This window comes from Aptenodytes forsteri, unplaced genomic scaffold, assembly GCF_000699145.1.
Source record: "Aptenodytes forsteri isolate BGI_AS27 unplaced genomic scaffold, ASM69914v1 Scaffold387, whole genome shotgun sequence".
In the NCBI taxonomy this organism is placed as follows: Eukaryota; Metazoa; Chordata; class Aves; order Sphenisciformes; family Spheniscidae; genus Aptenodytes; species Aptenodytes forsteri.
The window spans coordinates 691,861-705,382 of record NW_008795368.1 but is presented as its reverse complement, the minus strand read 5'-3'; the positions used below and the strand labels follow the sequence as shown (position 1 = coordinate 705,382).

The 13,522-nt window shown below is 40.6% G+C and overlaps 2 protein-coding genes across 5 annotated transcripts in view; one reads left to right on the top strand and one right to left on the bottom strand.

The window, feature by feature from the left end:
- The window catches only part of IQGAP2 (IQ motif containing GTPase activating protein 2), a 111,151-nt gene that overhangs the window by 29,463 nt on the left and 68,166 nt on the right, over window positions 1-13,522 (bottom strand). For all 3 annotated transcript variants that reach the window (XM_009280292.2, XM_009280293.2, XM_019472354.1), the window contains 2 exons: window positions 12,802-12,965; window positions 4,187-4,277 (listed from right to left, as the gene is read on the bottom strand). In XM_009280292.2, the coding sequence (XP_009278567.1) occupies window positions 4,187-4,277; window positions 12,802-12,965 (255 nt within the window). The remainder of the gene's footprint in view (window positions 1-4,186; window positions 4,278-12,801; window positions 12,966-13,522) is intronic.
- Window positions 6,342-9,398, top strand: F2RL2 (coagulation factor II thrombin receptor like 2). 2 transcript variants are annotated; one of them, XM_009280291.1, is made up of 2 exons: window positions 6,342-6,494; window positions 8,219-9,398. In XM_009280291.1, exons 1-2 carry the CDS (start codon window positions 6,437-6,439, stop codon window positions 9,298-9,300), a joined length of 1,140 nt encoding a protein of 379 aa, XP_009278566.1. In that variant the 5' UTR covers window positions 6,342-6,436; the 3' UTR covers window positions 9,301-9,398. The 2 variants fall into 2 exon arrangements, with proteins under 2 accessions (XP_009278566.1, XP_019327900.1); XM_019472355.1 differs by having other exon boundaries at window positions 6,437-6,494; window positions 8,213-9,300.

Below are 13,522 nucleotides of genomic sequence, written 5' to 3'. Positions count from 1 at the left end.
ATGGGGGTTATGTTTCCCCTTTTCCAGTCAGTGGGAACTTCTCCGGACTGCCACGACTTCTCAAATACTATGGATAGTGGCTTAGCAACTTCATCTGCCAGTTCCTTCAGGACCTGCAGATGGATTTCATCGGGTCCCATGGACTTGTGCACCTTCAGGTGCCTTAGATGGTCTCGAACCTGATGTTCTCCCACAGTGGGCGGCTCTTCATTCTCCCAGTCCCTGCTTTTGCCACCTTCTGCAGCTTAGGCGGTGAGGCTCGAGCACTTGCCGGTGAAGACTTGCCAGAGATGCAGCTTTTGCTTCCAGGGCACATAAAAGTGCCCTGAGAGGTGATGCTGTGAAGCATGTTCAAACTTTGAGGTTATACAATGTTATCCACACTCTGATTCAGGAATTCCTAAGCATCCCGTGCTTTAAGCAGGTCCCACCATCACCGAAGGAGCTGATACCACCACACCTGACAGCATGAAGCAGCACACCCACTTCAAAGTGCCTCACACACTAGAGGTATATGCTGCTTTAGAAACTGCTGCTCTGGTCTTTAATGGTGTTTCTTCACATCTAAATTCAAGATCCATGCACAGAGGAACAAGTGAATAGACATATGGCTAGAACATATACATTAAATACCCACTTAAGTGAACCTGGCTACCTTTGCTGCACTTCACACTGCAACACCAAACACTTTATCTTGTGTATATCCAGATCAATACAAAAAAGGTCCCTCCCCACACTCAGTGCTCTGCCTACACAGAGCTGACTCAAAAGGTGCTCCGTATCAGGAGCCTACATATGGGAGGCACTGCATGAGACTGAGCTAGCAGGAGAGCATTTCAGCAAGAGAAACAGTTTTTCTATGTGGTTAGTTTGGCTAAAGTGGAATGGGTAGCTTTGGCTAGACAGCAACAGATCAATCTCCAAATACATTGGCAGCCAGCTGAGAAACAAAGTGAATGCACGACACCACACCACCACTGTCTGGATTTCTACCAAATAGCATCCTGCTATTTTTCTGTGCTATGAAACAGACCCCTGCCAAGCATGCACATGCTCCACACAAGAAGGAGATGACTTTGTACCACAGCTGTGGTATTGTGATGCCCAGGCATCCAGCCTCAGCAGTGAAGAAGCAGGAAAAACTGGGAAGCCACACATTACCAGCTTGCTGCTGCTGGCCCAGGTGGCTCTAGGGGCTCAGCCCTACTCATACACAGTGCCATGTGCTTCATCAGCTCTGGTCACCAGTATTTGAACGCTTTTCTTCCTCCTTTTCATCCTATAGTTACGGGTGCTGGAAGCTATTGTTATGAAGACAAAAGAGCACACAACCTAGCTAAGACTTGTTTCTGTAGGACCCCTGCTGTCTGGCTTTTTCCTCATCTTTTAATTAATTATGCCTTTGTTTCTGAAGGAGAAAGTAAGAAGAATGTTTAGTAGGGAAAAAACACAATTCAACAGAAATTATTCCCTTCCACTGAAGTGCTAGCAATACTGAGGCTGTTGCTCTAAAGGGCCATGTGAACCCTGTAAAATTATAAGCTAAACGGAGCTTAGCCATCCCCAGCTGCAGGAGAACGGTGGGATTCAGTTTGCTTCTGCAGCAACTGGGATGCCAGTACCAGATCAACACTGTGAAGGGCTCTTTCCCGCACCCATCCTCCCTTCAAACAGCTATGATATATAAAGATGCAGCTGTCTGGTGCAATAAGCCTGAACTCTCAACAGGGCCAAAGATCAGCTTTTTCCTATAACATGGACTCTCTCATGACGGATCCTGCTTTGACAGACAGACTCTTCCTGTACAAGACTAAGGTCAGTATTGGTGTCTATTCCTGAAGGCTATACAGCTGATATTTGGCCAATCTCATTTTGTCCTCCACTTAGATAAGGAGTACAATGGTTGAACTGATTCCAGAAGTGAAGCAAGGTGATGCAAACTGCACAGCAAACACCAGAAAGAATTAGGAAACGCACCAGCATTTACTAAACACTTCTTCCTAAATGAAGATACAAGATACAGAGTCCTTTACTGACAAGGAAGACAGTTTGTAAAAGCCTTTTAAAATGTTAATATTTATATAAGGCATAAAAATTAGTTTGGAAGGGATCAAGACTGTTTCAGTACAGCTATCAGTACCTTCTCTTATTTTACTGCTCATTTTATTGCTATTACTGAAGCAATCTCAAAAATACACTTTGTTCTGACTGAAAAATAAATCTTTGATTGCCTTGCAAAAGTTTTGGAGTGGGACATGGGGAGTTGTTTCCCTTTCAAAAATAACATCTCTGAGATAGGTCAAAATAAATGTTTATTTCCAAGGTGTGATCAACCTGAACTTCAAGTTTAGACTATGTGAACATAACATGCTAACTTCCTGAGACAGGATGTGTTTGTTATAGGAATATCCGGTTCTGTGCTGTGGGGAAATTTTAAATATCAGTTTTTAGCTGCAAAACCTTAGAGCTCTTCTGAAGAATGTGCTGTGCTGACACTGCTTCCTTTCAACCCAGAGGGCAGAGTACAGTAGATTAGTAATTATTTCCACAAGTGACTTGTTAAAACACTTCTACTGATCATACTTGATTGTGAAAAGCTGTGTATTTGCTTCAAACACAGATTATATGAAAAGATTTTAATACAACATCTAGCTAGTGGATGGAGCAATGGCCTATCATTAGCAACATTGTATGGTATTGGTATATGGATAATGCTGTGCTAATTTCTGCAGGCCATTTATGAGATACATTCTTAATGCTTTTACACCAGTGGACACAAATGAGGATGTTTTCAAGTCGCTCTTTAGCTTTAACTTACATCTGTTTATAAGCTATGCATTTCCTTCCCTTCTCTGCACTCAGATGTTTCCTCATGCCTCTGGGTGACATTGATGGGAAGCCGTTTTTGTCCGCAAAAGAAGGTATCAGCACTCCTGAGTACAAGAGTTTGGTTGGGACAATGCGTGTGCATCTGACCCCATCTCAGAAAACACAAGCCAGGTGCTTTTCACTACAGATGCATGACCTACGAAAACACTTCAAGTGTCTTCAGTGTATCTGACTGGTTACATTAAGACTGTATTAATTGATTAAATCAATTCTAAAGTAACAGTAACACTAAATGCAGTGTTTCTGTAGCAGGGATAGAAGATTTTGTAATAGCTAGTGTGTTTGTTTTCTTCCACCCACAACTTCCCAAGCCCTAACTACTGACATAGCCTGCCTATAAGTAAACAGGCTGCCACACTGCACTAACGAAGGCTGAATACAGTGCTGCAGGAATGCACCGACTTCAGCAGTTGTATTCACAAGCTCTTGTGCAAAAGAGGGCGACACTGACTCACCCGAAGCCAGGTCAAGCAGAAGGTGAACCCATACCCAATGCCAAGCTCACAGCCTCGGCTGGTCTGTGCTGGCCCCAGGCAGGAACAGGCAGGGATGCCATCCTGCTCTCCAGTGTACCCTATACACCCAGCTACACTTGCTTCTACATTACTTGCCAAAGTATATTACGTATTATGAATATTTTTCTAAAATTATTATATTCAGTCTAAACTTTGACAGAAGGTGTTGAGTGCATCCAGTATACAATGCTCTGGCAGAACAAGCTTCACCATTTTTCCCTACAGATTTCTTCCTCTTTAGAGATTGGAAGAGCATGCACTTCTCCAAAAAGCCCAAGTGCTCTTTTTACACTACTTTTAAAGTTAATATGTTCCTAATCTTTGTTTGTTAGCACTTAATGAAAGGCATTATAATGAAATAGGAATAAGCAAAGTTGTAAACACGTAAGAATTTGCTCTTACAACATGCATCAAGATTTGAGTCTTATATAAGCAAAATAAGCTTCTGAACAGTACATCCCTTCCCATTCACACATCCTTCTGTTTCACCAGCTATGTGAAGATACACGGACACTAGAAATCTTGGTCATGATGTTAATCTATATAACCAAATCCACTAAATTATTAGCCAAGGCTTAAGGATTACCACTTTAGATAAAACCACCACCACCCCTGGACATCTAAGTCACGCTAATTTCAGTATGACAAAGAACATGCATTCATTTCTTTTGATGTATTTAAAGGGCTGCCACACTTCCTTGAAGAGGAAAAAATAAATTACCAATTTCAGTTTTTCAAGACTAAGAAAAACAAGAGCAATGCAGATGCAGGGTAATGCTTACAGATTGCTGCTTCTTTTATATTGTTATTGGCATCACTGATTCCTTTTTGTATTTCATCCAGCCACAGAAGCACTGATTCATCTTGGGATTCCTGGAAAAAGAATAGAGAAAAGCCTTGAAAAAACTGGATTATAACAAAAGTTGTCTGAACATACTGATACAGCTCCGATACAGTCTCCTCTTGCGAAGCCCTTGGACACTAAAATTAATTTGACTGCTTAAAATCAGCAGTAAAACACGTTCATATTCTATTTACTAACTCGAATAAACTCCTGTTCAAATACAAAGCTCTGAAAGTTTTCATGTATAGAAGACACCATCCTGCTAAAGATCAATACAAATTTTGAGCGAAGCTAGAAACGTTTTCATTTCCATGATACGTAGGCAAAGTAATCTGAGTGTCAAATAAAACCATGCATTCTCAGGCAGTACTGTGATAGCAGCATGAAGAGCACAAAGCAGAAGACTGCAGGAAGTTGGCTTTCTTTCAGAATCCCTTATTTGGAAAGGGTCCGCATGTACACCTGAGTACACACTACGTTAGAAAATAACAGCAAAAACTGAAATAGAAAGACAGCTCAGGTTTAGTAATGATGACTTAGCCCAGGTGGCGAACGTTTCAGGAATTAAGCAGCAGAGCAGGTCTCGCTCTTCCTACAGGCTAACAGTGCATGGCATTAAACCCAAGTTAAAATAGAAGGTGCAGGGAAGTGGGCTCAGCATCCCCACTAACCAGTCCTGCTGTGGCTGTCCAGGTTCACAGGTGAACCAACACTTCAGCTGAGAAAATAGGATTTTGGAGCTAAAGTGACATTTAAAATCTAATCCAGTAGGTGGAGGAACAAAATTCATTCTAAAGAGGAAATAGGAGTGCCAGGACTATAATAAACTAATGATGAGAGAAACTGGAATGTACTGATTTGATAAAGATCTAGGAGCATATACACACAAACGTTTCAGGAAAAAAAACCCAACAAAAACAAAACTCTCTCAAGCTAAAACAGTGTGGACAAAGGACCAGCTTCGCAATGAGTATCCCTGGTTTTGCACCCAACTCCAGGTCAAAAATCCAATAAATCTGTTATCTGCAGAAATTACAAAGAGAAAACAGGGTAAAAAATGCTAAAGACAGACTCTTCAGTTTGCATCATATATGTAAACAAGCCAGCAGAATAGCTAAATAAAATCAAGTAGTGTCAGGAAATTGCATGACAGTGGACACGCACTGCAAGTTTTTCTAACAAGAAAATTAGAGTTAACACTTGAGAGAGTGTATACTAAATTCTCAAACTACAGCTGGCAATTTTTAGAAAAGGATTGAGAAACTGAAAAGAATTCCTTATCTGGTGTCCAGCTTTTACACACTAAATACAAGACAAGACACAAATACTGCTCTGGAGCCAAGTACAGCTTATGCCGAGCCTCGCCACTAGCTTGGAAGCCAGACCAAGACTTGAGCTAATTTCATCTGCTGAAGCAAGCCGTTGTTATTTGGCACTCAAGGGGGGTGGGGGGTGGGTGAGGGGGGGAGCAAAGCAGAGGAAAAGGAAGGTATCAACAAAACAGCAGATGAAAATAGGGGAAAGGTTTTAGAGGCTGCAGGCTGTGGAGGGGTGGGAACTGTCTGAGCAGAGCCGGCAGCTGGATTGAAGGAGCACAGACAGCTAACAGTGGGTAGGGAGGTAGAAGGCAAAGAAGGGCACAGTTTTCTTAAGGCATGTTTGCATGTGTGGCTTGCTTTCACGTTTGCATTTGCTAAACTGAGATCACCACACTCTTCCCCAAGCCTGGCTTCTTCCTCGAGAAGGGTACAGAGTTCAGCAACATCGCATTCGATCTGTGGATGAGACCCTTGAGGATTTACTAAGCATACTCTGATTTTTCCAGAAAACACCTTTTTACCCCAAATACCTGTATGTACAAATTCCAGTAGAACCCCTTACATTGGCTTCAGGCTCATGGTAAATCAGGAGTTAAACTGCTGCTGTAAAGCAATTTTATCTCTGTGTTGGGCAGAGGCTGAAACTGAGTCATGTGTGCATATTTGGATACGTCACACCCTCTTGCTGTAGTAGACAAAGAGCAAACTAGCTCCTTACATAAACCTCATGCCTACAGGATGCTTCTGGAGGACAGATCAATTATTCTTTAGTCCCTCACAGAGGGGGAAAAAAAAATCCCCCACAAAATGCCTCTTGAGATGAACTAGAACAGCATCGTCGTTTGGCTAGCTGGATTTCACATACTACAATGAAGATACTGGTTTTCACTGGACTGCTCTCTCTTACTTCCAGTCTTTTCACAACAGGTGAGTTGTCCTTTTTGTATCTATTCCACATTTTAGTCAATAACATAGGCTTTTTGATAATGTTGGCGCTTCGCCAGCTTAAATGGATTGTACATGCATCATTACAAAAAGCAATACTCTAGGAAGTCTCACTTAAGGCAGATTTTTATTCTTCCATTTCAGTGACACCTTACCTCCCCCGAGCCACTTTCTATAAAGAATTTTAAGGGATCTTTCTGCTCTTACTGAAGATGCATCTTCTCTCTAATATTTCTGTAGTGATATGATAATCTTAAACCTGTAGAGTCTTGTTCTTTCTGCTTTAAAATGGTCAATAGAATTACAACTTCACAGATGGTGCTATTAGAAGGAAATGCTCAGATAACTATTGTGACAAAAATAACCAAAGGAAATGATCAAATAATAAGCCCATTTTTTTTCCTCACTAGAATTAAAGCTGTTTTCAAACCAAGCTCATTTTGAAAAGCTATTTTATATATATACTATATATATATGCACATGCATGCACATATTTGTCTTTTAAAGATGACTAAAATTTAATCTTCTGGATTAACCATACAGAAAATTACTAAAAGGGATGCAGTCTACTAATTATCATTTCAAAACATTCTACCATTTCAAAACATTCTACCATAAATCTCCCAGTGAGCATTGAGAAAACCATTTTCCATATTTTATTCCAATATGGAAGGGTAAAAGAAAAACCCACAGGTTTTCATCCAAATTTCAGTTAGCTTCTGAATTCCAGATTCAAGATGCATGCTCTAAGCTTTACACTAAGTCTTTTATGCATTAAACACAGCTAAGAAAGTTTTTAAATGACAAAATTAATTACACAGTTGTTCATTCTGCAAAATCTATTTTGCAACACATGGTTTTAGAAAGTATTTTGAACACATTTGTGCTTCATCTGGAAATGTCAATGTCTCGACAAAGTTCTCTACTAAAGACTGAGGAACAGACATGAATAAAAGTGGCATCACTGGCTTTGCCCACATGCTAATGATATTTACTCACTGAAAATTTTCCTGCTGCATGAAAATTTTTATTCACTTACCAATAAATTTGATCTACTATCAGCCCAAGCATTTGTTTTCAGTTCTCAAGACTAACCGCCCTTCCTCATGTAGGAGAAGCTGAAAAGATCTGGTTTGCTTTAGTCAGAACCTGAAGAATAACATTAATTTGATATGCAAGACCAAAAAATTGAGGGTTATTTCAATTTTCTAATTTGAAAATTTCAGCCTGTTTTAGGCAAGATAGTGCTTTTTGCATCTTTTGCAGTCACGCATTTCATCCATGAAGTGACAAGGACAGTACTGCTGTTTGCTTTGGAAATTCTGATCAAGCCTAGACTAAGGCTGCTGCTTATATGATGAATTACCAACACTGCTACTACTGGGAAAAACCCTCTACAGGTGATAAACATTACACAATTGTCTGATATTTTGCCAAAGATTACTGAAAACATGCAGAACGATCAGCTTAACACTAAATTCACGCTAAATTTTCAAGGTTGGGTGTGAGATGACAAATAAAGTGAAGATTGTCCTGGAGTACATTTGATATGAACACCCAAAGTAAAGGAGAATGCCACCAAATCTTTTAAACATAATTGCTTTTTACATGGAGATGCTTACCTTTCTCCATATCTGAAGGTGAATTATATTGCTAATCCAGTAGTTTGCCCTTTTTAACAATTTTAATTTTTTTTTAAGCTTCAGAATTTTCACTGAATGGCTCTACAATCAAAACCGTGTCTCTTATCAAGACTTTCCGTGGAATTTCAGCAAGAGACTACGATTACATCCCCCCTTATGCTATAGAAGGGGAGACAACGACCATTCATATCAGAGAACACAAATGCTCTTCAAAAAAGTCAAATGACTCCACTTTAACAGAAGTGAACAACACCACACTGGAGTACCTGACCAGTTCTCTGAGCACCAAGCTAATACCCGCTGTCTACCTCAGTGCTGTTTTACTGGGTGTACCATCTAATGCCATCATTTTGTGGATGCTGCTCTTCAGGATCCGGTCCGTGTGCACTGCCATCCTCTACACAAACTTAGCGGTTTCAGATCTGCTCTTCTGCATCATGCTGCCCTTCAAAATAGCATACCACATCAATGGGAACAACTGGATTTTTGGGGAAATGATGTGTCGAACTACCACTGCAGTGTTTTACGGCAACATGTACTGCTCCATTCTGCTGCTCACCTGCATCAGCGTCAGCCGATACGTGGCCATCGTTCACCCCTTCACCTACAAGAGCCTGCCGAAACGTGCCTATGCCATCGCGGTCTGCGCTACCGTGTGGACCATCGTCTTCTTGTACATGCTCCCGCTTTGCATAATGCAGCAAAGCTATTACGTGAAACAACTGGACATTTATACCTGCCATGATGTGCACAATGCCTGTGAAACGATATCTTCCTTCCAGTTCTACTACTACGTTTCTTTAGCTATCTTTGGGTTTTTAATACCTCTTGCAACTATCGTTTTCTGCTATGTCTCAATTATACGAACACTCAAGACTCATGAATGGTTCTGGTACGTTAAAGTCAGTCTTTTGATCCTTACCATCTTTGCTATTTGCTTTGTGCCAAGCAATATTATCCTTATTATCCATCACATCAACTATTACTATTACAACACAGATGGGTTGTATTCTTTTTATCTAGTTGCTTTATGTCTTAGCAGCTTAAACAGTTGTCTTGATCCTTTCCTTTATTTTCTGATGTCGAAAATTAGAAATCAATCCAATATTTATCTAACAATGGTTAAAATATCCAGGGAAAAATGAATTTAGTTTTATATTTATATTATTGGAATTATGATTTTGTACAGTATTAACCCAGGCAGCAACAAACCTCAGGTGCAACAATTAAACTTAAATTAAAAAGTGTTAAAAAACCACAATCTCAGTAAAATTTACTTCCTTCCACACACCACACAAAGGATATCTTCAGAAATACACTTCTCCAGCTCTATAATTTTATCACACACACTGCAACATCTGGTGTACCTAGATTCAGGGCAGTGGCTCCGTGCCTCCATTTCCTTCTGAGAAGTTCGCTTTCATGGCCACGGAGAAGAAACCAGAATATCAGTCACCATAGCCTCTGAACACCAGAAGAGGAATCAACATCCAAACAGCACTTTTAGGCCCATTCATGATTCCCAAATACGTCAAATTAGCTCTCAGCCCACAATCACTGCAGAAGCAGTGATGTGGAAACAAGTTTTTGGCCCAGTGGAAATGGGAACAAGTAAAAGCACTTTCTACGTGCCTGGGAGCTGTCAAGCTTTCCAGAAGCTCCCTGTCACATAGCCAACAGCAAATACTGTCCTGGATGTTGGAAATAAAAAGCCACAGTCCTTGTAGGTTCAAGGAGCCGTAAATCTACAGCTGTAGACACGGAGCTTCACACTTGCAAGGCAGCATCGCCTATGAGGCTGCTTAACCAGCTTTGCACTGGAGACTTGTTCTTCCACTTCGTCAGCGCCTGCACCCCTCTAGCCCATGAGGATTGCTGGGAGCTAACCCTTATCAGTGTGAATCCAGGCATGTATTATTCTTGCTTGGTAAGCAAAACAGGGAAGCTATTTTGTAGTATTCTCGATTTCCACATCCTCACAGGAAATACCTACAGTGTTAGAAATACTGAAGCTAGTTGTGATTGATTGTCTACATTAATAAAGCAAAGGGTCAGCTTTTACAGAGACTCAAAAGCTACATATACACTGAGTATAAGTTCCTACAAAATGAGCTCAGTGGTTGATGTTTGTATTTGTAACTGCAGTGTGTAAGACAGTGATGAGAAAAAATGTTTTACATCATTTTCAGTATAGCATTGTAAAAAAACTTTACTTAAATAAAGTAGTTTGCACTGGAAAATGTCTTCAAGGAATTTGCAGCCTGGAAAGACTTCCCCTCTTCAATTTCTTCTGTCTCCTGATTTAAATTAGTTTTAATCATGCCATTTCCTCAACATGCACAAGAACAGATTTTAAAGATAACTTTAAAATAATCCAGATGTTATACAACCATTGTAAATATAAAAAACGTGAACCTAACTGTAAAACCTGTGTGCCTATCACTCAAAAAATAAAATAACACAGGTACCATTTCAGAGTTTGGCACACCTGTTTAACTTTTCAGGTATCCATAATACACTCCCTAAATACAGGGTTTCTCTTCACTGGGACCTGAATACAGTTGGTTTGTAATGGCCTTGAGAACTGTTAGAAGCTGTGGTTTAAGATTACAGGAATAAATAAATTGCAGGTTTGCGTTTTCAATTTCAAGCAAGGAACAAGTAGGTGAGATCTGAGATTAAGACCTGTAATGGGTACGGGGAGATTTGGGTGCAGATTCTACTTCCCCAAAGCCACCACAGCTACAGGGATGTGACAGCAGGATGGTTAGAATAAGTGAGCAGGTTTGACCCATGTTTTTTCAGACGCTGGGAAGCACAGGAAGTTCACAGGCAGACCTATCTGATCCTTGTAAATCAAATACTTCCTTTTACCACAGCTCACTCTTAAAACATGCTAAATACAATTAAAGGCAGATCTGCTTTATAAACAGGGCTCAGAAAAAGTGAGGAATAGACAGACTTTAGACATTGCACTATCTTTTCAATTCTGTTTGGATTTTTTTTTTTTTTAAAGAATGTTCAATCTAAATCATATCGTTATCTAAAGAATGGTGAATGTCCATGTGATTGACCAGCATAGAGAGTAAGTCAGATTAATTCATCTGAGTATTTCTTTTGAGAGCACATATAGTACTGTGTTTTGCTCTCTTCCTAAACAGGAGCAATGCTCCTGTTTACAGAGGAGATGTTTTAAGCAGTTGTCAAAGGACTGCAAAAACAAAATACCTCAGGAGAGAAAGGCCAGCGGAAGTCTCTAGGAACATCACAAATTTTTGAGTGAGAAGATTTCAGAGAGATTGCACAATTTTTTTTCCAAAACTTGGAGACACCCATTTGTTTCCTATCAGCACATTCACACAGGGACAGGAGCAGGCACCAGGTTTGCACCCGGGGAGTACAGCAGTGGCTGCCAGGAGTGAGCCAGGACAGGGCTGCTGTGTGCAGGCACATGGGTGCCTGTGGGCTGTAGGTCTCTGCCCCAGGGACATCCCGGCTCTCTATGCATGCACAAAGGGTGTGGCATGTCGGGGGCCAGCACTGTGCAGCCACCACCTGCATGGACACTCTCTGCACGCAAATACCAACCCTGGCCCTTCCAGGACAGGTAAAGTAGTCAGCATGCACTAAACCCTCCCCAGCACACATGGCAAGGGAGGAAGCTTTTCAGGATCCAGGGCTCAGTGAAACCAGCCCTTACCTGGGAACCCAAGCAAGAAACTGAGATGTGCAAATGCCTTTTGAAAGCTCTGACAGTGGACTGCAGAAACACAGTTTCAGAGCAGGTACCACAGGTGAGGTTGCGAGATAGCTGGAAGATATTTCTACAAGCCAAAGTTCAGGGACTTTCTCCAGCTGACCATATTACTTTAGGAACGCATTATGTGGATTTTAAGCATCTTTTCCAAACACTGGACATTTTAAGTGCTGTGCTAGTAGCTTTAGCTAATCTTCTGTTCAGTCACATCCTGCAAGCTGTTAGGCTGATCTTTGTTTATGCTTCTCTGAGCTGTGATGTTAACCTGCTTTTGGGGAAGCAGATAGCAATATCCTGCTGAGATAGGTTTAAACTGAAGGCACATACAAGACGGCCAGCTTGTTGTTGCATGATAAAGCCAGAACAGAAATATGTACAAACTCCACTACTATAGAACACCAGATTTAAGCAACTGAGACTCCTCAAAGTACTTCCCAGAGGTTTGTTAAGGAACACCATGACTCCTTCAGCATGACATGACTCCTTTCTGGCAAAAACCTCAATTCCCATCCATACTGTTAACTCCTGCCTGACACAGTCTAGTAACTAGATCCTTGCACAAATTCATAACTACGTCAGGGCCACCGCTGCCCACGTTTTGTAATAGCTGCAGCAACCTAGCAGAATTAAAAATAAGCAAGGTTACGTCAAGTCAGCAGTGACACACATGCAGAATATGTCTTAGTATTAATACTTTGAGAATTAATCCCTTTTGCCAGTCAGAATAAGTTGTAGCGGAAAATTACTTAGCGCCTTGTTGTTATTGGCTTATTTACAACCCCATTGATACAGCTAATCCAAACATCAGGGGAACAGGACAGGGACACACATGTAAGTGAAAAGAACTGACATTTCAGTTCTGACAAACAGCAACAGTCAAAGCTCTAACCTTGCATTTCTGTGCTTTGGCATGGTACAGAACATCCTGATAATGCCTTGCATATACTGGTCTCACATCTTGCAGCTTGGCTGTGGGCAACAGTAGGGTTTCTAGAGTTTTCTCGGGATTTCCTTGGTCAATTGCTTCATTAATGTGGCCAATTGCAATGATTCCTATGAAACAGAAAAGTTATTAAAGACGTAGTTATCAAAGAAAGATGCAGCTTATCCGATATCAGGTACAAACAAAGCAGTAACATGAAGAACAGAAAAATCAAGTAACAAGAAGCAGAGGCAGCAACAGCAGCTTGTTTAAAATTATTTATGCTCAAATATTCACGTGAAGCTATTCAGTTGCACAGTTTTCCTTTCTGCCACAGTTATTGATTCATCTGAATCTACCTCTTCATAAAAATCAAATTTATCCTTGCCAAAAAAAGGAAAACAGACTTCCCTACTTTCAGGGCAGCAGTATCTACATGAAGCTTAAGGAAAGGTTGGGCGTCACATCTAAATATTCACTTACATATTAGCTCACAGTGCTGAAAGACTTATTTTCAAATTATTTCAGACCAGATTACTTGAAACCCTGATTTGGACAAATACGTACATACTGACCTCCCAGCTACAGCATTACATATCAACTTAACCTAATTTCTTTAAATTTCACCTTAAATAACCAATCTGATAATGTTGACCTTATGAGAAATCACTTGATTGTTCAGACCATT

Bases quoted from the DNA above. Each gene is read 5' to 3' on its own strand.
- F2RL2 (XM_019472355.1), top strand. From the start codon at position 6,437: ATGAAGATACTGGTTTTCACTGGACTGCTCTCTCTTACTTCCAGTCTT. The intron at 6,495-8,212 runs GTGAGTTGTCCT...TTTTTTTTTAAG, and splicing joins TTCCAGTCTTTTCACAACAG to CTTCAGAATTTTCACTGAAT.